This window comes from Trachemys scripta, chromosome 3 (genome assembly GCF_013100865.1).
Source record: "Trachemys scripta elegans isolate TJP31775 chromosome 3, CAS_Tse_1.0, whole genome shotgun sequence".
Taxonomy (NCBI): domain Eukaryota; kingdom Metazoa; phylum Chordata; order Testudines; family Emydidae; genus Trachemys; species Trachemys scripta.
In genome coordinates, this window is record NC_048300.1 from 117,595,279 (window position 1) to 117,607,829 (window position 12,551).

General features: G+C 38.4%; 2 protein-coding genes across 2 annotated transcripts in view; one reads left to right on the forward strand and one right to left on the reverse strand.

Annotated features, from left to right (window-relative positions):
• Positions 1 to 7,995, forward strand: part of COL10A1 (collagen type X alpha 1 chain) — a 73,511-nt gene extending 65,516 nt beyond the window's left edge. Inside the window, exon 3 of the mRNA XM_034765828.1 lies at positions 5,767 to 7,995. Coding sequence (XP_034621719.1) covers positions 5,767 to 7,661 — 1,895 coding nt within the window. The 3' untranslated portion in view covers positions 7,662 to 7,995. The remainder of the gene's footprint in view (positions 1 to 5,766) is intronic.
• The window catches only part of NT5DC1 (5'-nucleotidase domain containing 1), a 277,652-nt gene that overhangs the window by 245,306 nt on the left and 19,795 nt on the right, over positions 1 to 12,551 (reverse strand). The window lies entirely within an intron of this gene.

Sequence of the window (12,551 nt, forward strand, 5' to 3'; positions counted from 1 at the left end):
AGTTTGTTATACTTTAGAACAAAGAAATCTGAAATGGCTACAATTATGGACTCTCTAAACAAAAGTAATATAAATATTAACTTAGAGAAGCAAGGAGTATTAGATCCTCAAATTTCTATGGTTACTTAAAAAAATACCTTTTCATAGGTTTTAATTAATTTACTACTTATGAAGGGTGACAGATTGACAGCCTTATTCACAGAACACATAGCGCATGGGGAGCAGCAGGGTATGCGTCCCCCTTTCTGTCCCGCCAATGTGCCCTAAACATTCATCTTGAAGGATCACTTTTACAGGTGAAAAGATAATTCACTCTCCATATCCCCTCTGCTATTGCTTCACAAGGTAAGTGTGTTTTCAATGTGGACACATCCACTAGAAGCTAGGCCGTAACCACAAATAGCTCATAGAGGACACTGAACAGGCAGCCATTAGTGAAGAATCTGGCCTGCGTTGATACAGATGACCTATAACTGAAGGGTGCTGTCTCATTCTTTTAATCTCGCAAGCCACTCATATATTTTAAGATTTAAAAAAAAAAAAAAAAAGAGAGAGAGAAAAGAAGATAGAACTAACCAATTAAGGCTGTGATACGAGCAGGTTTGGAAAATATCTTATTGCTCACTAGCATAAGAAATACTTTTGGGATAATTAAAAATTTTTTGCCAGGTGGACTACCACAATTTTTCAGAGCAGTCTAAAAGACTAAACTTTACATTACATTTGTCTTACATCCTCTTTCCTAATGCAGCATTTAATTACTGTAACAGAACTCATGGGTGGCATACAAATTCATGTTAACTAAATCAGTATGCTGCATCCACTGGTCCCATCTGTGTTTAACCCGTGATTAAAAGAAACTGTAACGTTAAAAAATAACCACATACCTAACTTACATTGAAGGTTATTTCTTATTCTTGTAGGGTTTAAGTCTTCCTGATTTTTCCATACCATGTAGTTCTTCTTAGAACTGCTTCTTCAGTTATCACTTAATTATGTTCCAAAACACAGGCTACCACTGTACCCTACTGGATACCATAGTTCAGTAGCAAGCAATTCTGAGAGCAGCAGCAGCATGCTAGAACTGCACTGGGCAGTTCAAATGTACACTCCACTTTGCTGTCACAGTGACAGGTTCCAAGTATCTCATCCCAGTGGAGACCAACACTTGTGTCAGTTTATAATATTTTTGCTGCATGCAGTAATGAGATTGCTTTCTATTTGTAGGATTTAAAACATTAGCCTTATTTTAATTAAGTTAATGGATGATGAGGTGGTTACATGGGCAAACTAACATGATCTTTTCAGGACTACACTGTAATTATGTAGAAGCAGAAACTGTACTTTTACATTTGGCAGCTAAAAACTATTTTCCTGGCAACACATGAAGGCAAAGCCCAGTGAATATCAAAAACACTGTACACGGACCAGATTTTTCTTCTCCCTACATGACTCTTACAAATAAGTACAGCCATATATTTTTAGAGAAGAAAAACTGAACTATTTATCTGTACTTTCTCGTTAAGAGTATTATGCAGAGGTCTAAAGGTTCAAAATAATTAATAAGTGGATGGGAAGGAAGCCTTACTCAAACTCAAATTGGGAAATGAAAAAAAAAATCTACCATTAATTAGGATTCACATTTAATACGTCAACCATCCATCCAAGTTACACTAGAGGTATTAGTTGGTGTTGGTCCCGCTTTGAGCAGGGGACTGGACATGATGACCTCCTGAGATCTCTTCCAACCCTAATATTCTATGATTCTATACAACATCCAGTGATGCAAGTGATCCATATTACAATATGACTTCAAAGGACTAGTTATTCTAGCCTAATTGGAGAAGGATAGAATAGAAGGGCAACAGTTTGTCAAGATATGAAATAATCTGTGTAAAAAGAGTCAACAAAAATTAAATTTCTGGCTTTAGCCACAAGAGAAAGGGTAAAAGAAAATAGGCAAATGCCTGTTGTGTACTCTTGAAATGACATTATTAGGAATAGTAAAAGAGTCTGAGAAAGCTGCTAAGCAACTCCAGAAAGTTGCTGATAACCTTTTCTTACCCTTTTCTCAGTCCACAATCACAGCTATGCAGATGCATGTTACATGAATGAGAACTGGTTATAAAGTTGCTGATGTCACTCATGATTACATTATGGATGTACAGATGGGTAACATCAGCAAAGAAGCCCGAATTCAGCTGTAAAGTTATGTGTAAATGTTATAAGAGCTCTGCAGGCCATAGCTATGTGACTTTCATTTATTTCAATGGAAGTTGCTGCCAAAATTCTTGGGGGGAAAAGTGTACCCCTTAACTGTAATATAACTAGGGTAACCATTTGGCTATTCATTCACTAACAATATCCTGTTATATATTGTTCTGCCAATGGGATTCATACTTTACCATCTATATTTTTTAGATGCCCCAGTTGTGCACTGGAATTAAGGATTTTTTTTATTTTAAACTAAGCAGTGCTGAATGCCTTCACTTCGTATTACTAAATAAGAGAAAATATTTATACACAAACTAGCACAAAATATCTTCTAAACAGTATAGTGCTTTCCCTTCCTATTTCCTATTCCAGCTTGTTTCTTGGCACATAAAATTCTAAACTACATATTAACTTCTCTAGTCTTTCTAGTCTGACACCGGATACTCTTTATCCCGGACAAACTTATAATGTGTGCCACTTGTACAGCAGTTTATTCTAGAAGGCTGCAATACTACAGCATCACACACATTCCTGGTAAAGTTTACACACAGACACACCTAAAAGGCTGAAATTTAAGCTGCATTTGATTTACAGCTATTGTGTAACCACCATTGTCGAACAGAAAATATTTTGATTCACAGTGGAACTCAGACTTCTTTCCATCGATCACTTCAAACATGCACCATCCAGCAGCATTTTCCAAATCAAATGTTAAAATTCTCATCTGCGGACAGGTCCTTCCTGATCTGCTCAGCAGACTTTATTATTCTACTTGCACACCTTCTTTAACTATTCATAACAACTGTTGCCACAAAGCAGTATTCTGTATCTACAGATCCATCAGCTGAAGAGTATGACATATTATGCAAACTGTGGGGTTTCATATTATTTCTAGTGCTATAGGTATTCCACAAAAATCAGCATGCAAAGTCCCAAAGGATTCCGCAATTTCCCAAACAGCACCTTGGCGAGTCAACACTTAAGAACACAACTCTTTATTTCTATATTTATATCTGACACATAGTGGAGTGGCTCCAACTGCTGCTTTATTCTTACACACCAAACCATTTTCTGTAGAAAAGCATAATACTAAGGAACTAAAATAAAGAAAAGTGATGCTACATTATGCATGACAGTACAGTGAAATTAACATTTTCAGTGTTGTTGTAGCTGTGTTGGTCTAGGATAGTAGAGAGACAAGGTGTTTGAAGGCCAGAAAAGGGGATTCAGGAAAGATTTATTTCAGGATGTGGTCCCCATCAAGTACATGTTGTAACTGTTTAATGATACCCCATATAGGTTCCAGTGTGGGGTGGCAGGTGGCAACCAGGTGTGCGGTCTGAGGGTTTTTCCTCCTTCAAAACAACTCCCCAACCTTGCCATGCTCATCATAGCAAGCAAGCTCCCCACAGACCAGGGCACACCAACTTAAGCCAGCACTAGACCCTGCCAGAACAACAGATAAAAAACCTGGACACACCTCCACTGCTACGATGATCAACACCCCGCCCCACACACCTTTCAAGATCCATGGGTCCTACGCAAGCCTATCACAACAAGTGGTGTACTCCACCCAGTGCACTAAATTCCCCCATAACAACTACAGGTCTGTCGCATCTTATGCGCATTTAACATGCACGATTTCAGCTTTACGCGGTCGGCAAAAACAAAAATAAAAGAGAAAAATAACAATTGTAATACTGTACCTGTAGTGCAGGCGATTCCGCCCGCCATTACACTCAATGACTGCGGAACGTAACCCCAGCATAAGATGCGACAGACCTGTATGTGGCAGAAATGAGACAATAACTATGCTCTCGGATGAACTTACACAGAAAAATGATAAAAAAGAAAAAAAACCTGTATCACATCAGTATGGGCAAAAACACTTCTCACAAAACAATCACTCCATATCTGACCTCTCAGCCCTCGTCCTCAAATGAAAATGGCTCAACACCTTCAAAAGACAAGCTCGGAGCTTAAATTCATAACTTTGCTAGTCAGTGCTAACCCCCTACTTGGTAAGGCAACTCCCATCTTTTTATCTGCTGTAATATATATATCTGCTACTGAATTTTTCACTCCATGCATCTGATGAAGTGGGTTTTAGCCCACAAAAGCTTATGCCCAAATAAATTTGTTAGTCTCTAAGGTGCCACAAGGACTCCTCGTTGTTTCAACCAATAATGTATCTTCCTACTCTCCTAAAGGCTTTACAATCTACTTGCACAGCTCCATTCAAATCCTAGTGAAACTCCCCTCCCCCCGATACTTCTTTTTAAAAAGATTTCCAGAAGTATTGTTGCAGCAGCTATCACTGATAATAGTACTTTCTGTAACATATTTACTTCCTATTTCTCCAAGTTATGTGCTTAGCAGGTTTAGGTCCCTTCTTACACCTCTGTAAATCATTAAGGGGCTGATCCAGAGCCCACTGAAACCAACAGGGGGTCTGTCCACTGACTTCAATGTGCTTTAAATTGGACCTAACCCCATTATGCATTTCATCACCTGTGCGAGCTACTAATTCTTAAGGTCAGAAGATCACTATAAAGAATTTATTGATAGAAAACTTTTCATGACTCATCTCTCAGTGGTGAGAGAGGCGTTTTCAGTTGGCTCCTACACATGGCACAGGACACAAACAGTTAACTGCACACTTCTCAGCAAGCTACCACAGGAAAGAAAGTTATTTTACATGAAACAGACTAGTAACAATGTCTATTTAGACAGGTCTCATTCAGAATGTTTTAGCAAGGCAGAAACCACACAAAAAAACACTTCTCTCAGCTAGAAATCAGGGCTCATGGTGCACACAAGTTTCATCTGTGGTGTCAAACACCCAGCCCACACATTGAATCCAGATTGTTCAATATATGTATAGCGCACACCTGACATATTCAGATTCTGCAGAATCTAAGCTTTCATTTTAAAAAATGAATGAATGAATGAATGAATATATTCTTAGCCCATACAGTTGGGGCGATAAACTTCCAAATGTAAACCACTGTGGAAGTCTTCATGAATCTGCAAATAGATAGGCTGAAACAAAAAGTCAGTAGGGAATTCCCATGTGCCTTCCTCCCATTCATCTCATTGCAGTGTTAGCTGTCATGCCTAATGAGCGAGTGCTCAGGTGAGGGAAGGAATGATATATTAACTATTTCAGTGCTGATCACTATAGTAGACAATTGGTGGAAGAGGGAAATGGGAATGTTAGGTAAATATTTATCTAGACTCTATACTACTGTGCCTTAGATATTTTATGCTTCTTTTATAAATGGGTCAACTGAAGCACAGAGTCTTTAAGTGACTTGCTCAAGTTCACACCAAATGATCGGTTCTGCAGGGGATAGAATCCAGGAGTCTTATCCCCAGTTCTCTGCTCTAACCTCTAGAACTTGCAGTAATTTAAAGACAGTGATCTTTGTAGACATTATACTAATTAGTATTTTCATTTTTATTTCGTTTCATCTCTCTAAGTGTCAGCCAAAATGCTGACAAGCCATGAACCTGATACCACTGTACTAATGATTGTATTGTGTGTCTTAGGTTTACAGGGAAGGGGAGAACAAGGACCTCCTGGTCTACCAGGTCCTGCTGGCCCAAGAGGACAACCAGGCCCAGCAGGGCCACCAGGCTATGGAAATCCAGGTCCTCAAGGTCCACCAGGACCCCCAGGCCCACCCGGATTTTCTGCTGTTGGAAAGCCAGGCTTACCAGGTTTACCAGGAAAACCAGGGGAGAGAGGATTAAATGGTGAAAAAGGAGATATTGGACCTGCTGGTCTCCCAGGATCAAGAGGGCCACAGGGGCCTCCTGGAATTCCTGGTCCTGCTGGAATCTCTGTTGCTGGCAAGACAGGAGAACAAGGGCCACCAGGAGCACAAGGGCCCCGGGGTGTCCCCGGAGAAAAGGGTGAGGCAGGTATTCCTGGCATAAACGGACTAAAGGGAGAAAATGGATATGGAGTTCCAGGTCGCCCAGGAGACAGAGGGCTCCCAGGCCCCCAAGGCCCCCCAGGACCCCCTGGACTTGGTGGGATAGGGAAGCCTGGTGAAAATGGGTTTCCAGGTCAGCCAGGTGTGAAAGGTGATCGAGGTTTGCCAGGTGCACCAGGACCAGCAGGCATCCCAGGTTCCCAAGGTCTTCCTGGGGAACCTGGAGCAGCAGGAATCGGAAAGCCTGGAGCAAATGGACCACCAGGATTACCAGGGATTCCTGGAGCTAAAGGACTGCCTGGACCCCCGGGCATGCCTGGATCCCCAGGTCTTCCAGGGTTTGGAAAGCCAGGTTTGCCAGGGATGAAAGGACATAGAGGACCTGAAGGCCTTCCCGGTGTTCCAGGAATCAAAGGAGATGAAGGCCCAGCTGGAGTTCCAGGAGAACCAGGGCCAGCTGGACCACCTGGAAATATGGGTCCTCAAGGACTTAGAGGAATACCAGGTGAAAACGGCCTACCTGGGCCTAAAGGTGAAGCAGGACCTGCAGGCCTTGCAGGATACCCAGGAGCTAAAGGTGACAGGGGCCTACCAGGATTAGAGGGAAAACCAGGATATCCAGGGGAGCAGGGTCTTGCTGGTCCTAAAGGACCTCCAGGTTTATCAGGCCCAAAAGGGGACAATGGTCATGCAGGGCCACCTGGCCTACCTGGTCCAATGGGTGCACCAGGACTTAAAGGAGCACCAGGATTTAATGGTGAGCCAGGCCCAAGAGGACCTTCTGGAATACCTGGTATAAGAGGTCCAATTGGGCCACCAGGCATTCCAGGTTTTCCAGGCACTAAAGGGGAGCCAGGGGCACCAGGATTACCAGGTCCAGCTGGCATTGCTACAAAAGGTTTAAATGGACCCATGGGGCCACCTGGGCTTCCAGGCCCAAGAGGCAACAATGGAGAGCCTGGGTTACCAGGCCCTCCGGGTCCACCTGGTCCTCCTGGGCAAGCAATACTCCCACAGATGCCAGATGGTTATATAAAAGCAGGAGACAGTCAAGGCCTCACAGGAATGCCTCTTATGAAAGCAGGAGTAAATCAAGGTCTAACTGGAATGCCAGTGTCAGCTTTCTCTGCCATTCTCTCCAAAGCCTACCCTGGGGCCACTGTGCCCATTAAATTTGATAAAATCTTATACAACAGACAGCAACATTATGACCCCAGAACAGGAATCTTCACATGTAGGATCCCAGGACTTTACTATTTTTCTTACCATGTACATGTAAAAGGAACAAATGTTTGGGTCGCACTCTACAAAAATGGCTCACCAATCATGTACACTTATGATGAGTACAAGAAAGGATACCTTGACCAAGCTTCTGGAAGTGCTGTCATTGATCTCATGGAAAACGATCAAGTCTGGTTGCAGTTGCCCAATGCAGAATCTAATGGCTTGTATTCTTCTGATTATGTTCACTCCTCTTTCTCAGGATTCTTGTTTGCTCATATGTGATAGTATCCCACCTTAGCTGTCCTAATATTTTCTCTTTCAGATAATTTTAATTGGACTATGATGTGACACCTATGACTGGTCAAACAAATTATTTGCAACAAAGGGGAAGTAAGGATGATAGGGTAGGAGAGTTTGTTTCAAAATTAAGCTTCAGAATAACTTTGTGCATTTTTAGAAATCTGTCAGAGATTTATTTGCAAAAACTTTGTAGTAAGGGCAAGTCAGTTGTCCTGCTGAATACAATATTAAACATTATGGTAATAGATGATGTAGCTCTTCTTTGTTTTACATTTTCTTAATTAGTATTTCTAAGTTGATTTTATATTTTAAATGTACTCGTAAGCCTTCATAAAGTAATCATTCCAGATTACTACACATTTATCTCACTGAAACAAAGACATTATTTTAAATTAATCAGTCACAAAATCAGTTTAGTGTGTTCATAACAATGTTCAAGAGATTGCTTTTAGAGAAAGGGAACACTAATTTACTTTGTTATAACAACAACAGACATGTTTATGAAGTTTCATCAACTTAAAAATATGTGTTTCCAAAAATTTTAGGCATAACAAAGGATTTTATATCTTACTAAGGTACTGATTTCGCTGGAGGGATCTCTTAAAACTAGTTCATCAATAGTCAGAAGTAAAGAAAGAGAAAATCATTTGTCCAGCTATCTGCAAGAAAAGGGGTGTTGTCCCTTTAAGGGCTCTCTTCAACAACGGGGTGAAGGAGAAAGGTTACAGGGATGGACAGAAAGGACAAGACGACTTTGGAAGCAAGTTTTTTGTACTATAGTAATTAAATTTAAATGTCTATTTTAGATAAGGTGGTCTTTTGAAGGATTTATTTAAAAAGAACTATGTCTGAAGAGCCAACCATTTAAGGCTAAAGATGAATACTCAGATTGTGAATCTAAAAATCTATGCAATGATTTTTTAGAAATGTGATTTTATAATCTGCAGCAACAATATTTTTGCAATATTTTTAAAGCAAATTTTAAACTAAGGTGTTGTAGACTAACTAATGTTCTGAGTATATGTTACAACTGTTTTTGTCAGTAAATTCAGAAACTGGCATTATAGATCTACAACCAAACACAGACATTCATGCATATACTGATATACTCCAAATTTAAAATAGCTTTATCATCTGAAATATTAGAGGCAGTCTCTTACCCGCACTGTTTTTCATGCACAGTAAGTTTATTTCTTTAAAAAGCATATATCTTTATTAGGTTTGTTACTTCCCACTTAATGAAAATTGGAAATGTGCATTATTCAACGGCATATCTGATACATTCCTGGCAGAGCTAATTAAATCAGCCAACAGATGACACTGTCATATTTACTGTTCACACGTATATTTAATGTTCCATTAATTTGTTGGATACAGCATTCATCTAATATATAGTACTCAGCACTGAAGTTACTGGTACATAGATGAGGAAATCAACTAAGTTAATATTTTTAATTGTTTTTGTGTGTGTGTTAAATATACAAAATAGCCATGTAACAGTGTAATCAGGATTTTGTTCATATAAGATTCTTCTGTCCATGCATGGCTCTCAAAGAAGAGTATGCATCAGAGAGGCTTGTCAAATAAACCTGAAAAACTAATTTTATTGTTTATTTTAAGCTGGAAGTTGCTTTTACACTGATGCTTTGTCAGTGTTACTCTTACTAAAAGCTAAAAATCCATGTTTTACCATTTTTTATTATGTTATTTCTTTATGAAACCAAAGTCAATGACTGTATTAATTTGAAACCAGCATTCTTTTCTAAACACTTCTATTTTGTTTTCCAAATTTGATAAAACTTTGGTATTAACAAAAAAGAAGTTAATCTTTAAATTGGTCTGTTATTAAGTCAACATGTATTATTTTAGAAATTGTAATAAATTATTATGCAACAGCTTTCCAAAATTCTAGTTATTCCTTTGCCTACAGTGAACAATGCTTCTGGAAGAGTCAAATAAGATTTATGCTACAACGGCCAAGTAGATTTAGTGAGTGTGTTCGTAAATTTTCATGATAGTTTTGCAAGGCTGAATAGCAACATAATAGGCACTAAACACAATACCCAAGTGCCACATAAATTCTCCTTCTTCTTGAGCCAAACTGAAAATTCTAGACACATTGGCCTTTTTGATTATCAGCCTGGTCATTTCTCCTCGTATCCCAATATAATTCATGAACAGATTCCAATTAGGATCACCAATTTTCTATACAACAAATGATTTAAATATGTAATCATCTTGTGATAAAACATTAATCTGCTTGACTTCCCAAAGCATCTTTCCAGCATTTCAAGAGGATATACTTTGCTGCCAATACATTCAATTTATTTGGCACTTCCATTTGGAAAGTGCTAACAGCCACAGGGTAGTGGATATGGGAAACCTTCCATTGGCAAGTACAAATGATCTTCTGATAATGTTGTCACAATTACTTTATACTGAAGTAAAACATGTGCTGAAATTTGCCAACATGTACCAAGCATCAGACAGATTGTTGCCTCACAAATCTAATTACCGGTAGTTACTTTTTTTTTTTTTTAAGTAGGGGGGGGAAGGGTATTAAGTAGTACTATTGAGAATACATTTTATGAAATCTTAACCTCAATCAATGTTAGCACAGACATCCCTACGAGACAAATAACTTGTTACCCACTTACCTCTTCATACATCCAATGAACATAAACCCTTAGGCTTGCTTTATAGGAGTTTAGACAAACAGTACAAGTTAAATACCTGAGTCTTAGACACTGACGTATTAATAAACTTTTCATATTATTGTATCAGAGACTATCTAGCCATGAGTATAATAAGATTTTTAATAACCTCAAAATCTTTGGATGGCAAATTTGGATTTCAGTCACCCAGTTTTAATTTTGCAAGTCCAGCCTGCAAAACACCCTGCTTTTAGTTTTGGATTCACAATCTACTTTTACAGAAAGCAGTGACAGATTCCAATTCTTCTTAGGCAGGTACTACAAAGGTTATTAGACTTCCAAGAAACACCAAACATAGGAATTCAATTAATGGAAAAATGTCAAATCAGAAGTGAATTAAATGCAGCCAGAGAAAAAAAAATAAGGAAAAATCAGAACAAAAAATCATGGATGCTGAGCTCAGAACGAAGATTCATTTTCTTTCACAATTTTTTCACCATTTTTAAAAACAATTATCTATAGTTGAAAAATACTCTATAAACAAAACAAATAATTTACTCCTACTCACAGAGGAAGAAAAATATATATAATTAAAACAACAGTGTAAAGTACCCAGAAGTCTAGTCCTCTTTTGCCAGTACAAATACTGTAATGGCCATCAGCTGTGAGCAGGAAAAGAAAGTTTCAGAAAGTTTTCTGGTTTCAGATAATCTTCCTTCTTGAATTTGATGTTTAGTATTCAGAAAGAATGACAGTTGATTAAGAATTTCAGCTTTTTAGTATGTTGCCATTTAAGTTCAATAACCATGATCTGTAATGTTTCTTAAAATATTTAAAAAGACAATCAAGAATGAAAAAAATTAGAAGTGTGTCCTTTAAACCTGAGGTCCTGAAACTATGGTCCATAAGAGTGCTTACTGATAATACTTGGAGAGTTGGTGCGTACTCTCCTTATCTCCAGTGGAACTGCATGAATAGACAGCTAAAAATACTCTACATACTTTCATAATATCAGTTGTCTATATGCCCAATTGCTTTCATCACTGCAGAAACATAAAGAGAATGCAAATGTGAGAGGCGGTGTCTGGGAAGGATGAATGGGAAGGAAACCGGTCCTCAAGGTACTCTATGAATTAAACTGTGGTCCACATTAGGGCTGGTGGAAAGTTTTCCATCAAAATTAGGTTTTCACTTAAATAGAAGTGTTCACAAAATGTCTGCTTCCCACAGAAAATTTACTTTTTCAATTAAAAAAACACAAAACAAAACCTGAAAACTGAAATGCTCTAAATGCAGCCACATTGCCTCATGGGATTTGTAGTTCAGTTGTCTTATGTCCTCATTCTCCTCTGTGGGCTAGGTTTCTCTCCAGACTACATCTTCCATGATACACAATGGTCAGGGATTCCTGTGATACATCTCCTCCCCTTACTAAAAGGGGGCCATGGTGCACCATGGCAGATTGTAATCCTATCAGGGAGCCTGGCCTATAGAAGAGAATGGGATATGAGGCACCCAAACTACAACTCCCATGAAGTACTGGAGTAGCAGTTCAGAACTGAAATATTTTGGATTTTGGCTAAAATCAAAATAAATATTTACCATGGAAAATTTAGACAAAAATGATTTTTTTTCATTTTTTTGTAGAAGAAAACTCCATTTTTCAACCATCTTTCATCCACACTGTGTAAATGTTCACAAATTCCTGCCTTAAGCTTTAGAAAGCATAATGTTAAAATAAAATTTGTCTTAACTTTTTAATTTGCTTACTTCTACAAGGTGAGAAATATAATTAATACATTTCCCCTAATTAAATATCTCACATAAATTAATCTTAAGGACTTTGAACTAGCAAAATGGCAAGAAATACTTTTAAACTAGTCAAGAGTTTTATAACAATGATTCTTACAACATACTATTAAATATATTCTATGAAGTAATTTTGAAAGGGATTCTTTCAGATACTGCTGGCAAACTATCAAAAATTTACCATTTTGAAAATGATACAAAAAGGAGACAGAAAAACTCCATTAGTTTACACAAAAAGGGCCTACAGATATGGATCAACTATGTTAAAATCATACTTGGTAATAAACAGAAAATGTGGAAGCGGAAATTAATGAACCAAAACTGGTGTGTCACATTTTAGGCCTACTTTGACAAAATAGTGGACAAAATAATGAGGATGGGCTTTTCCAACCACCCTTCCCTGTGAGGT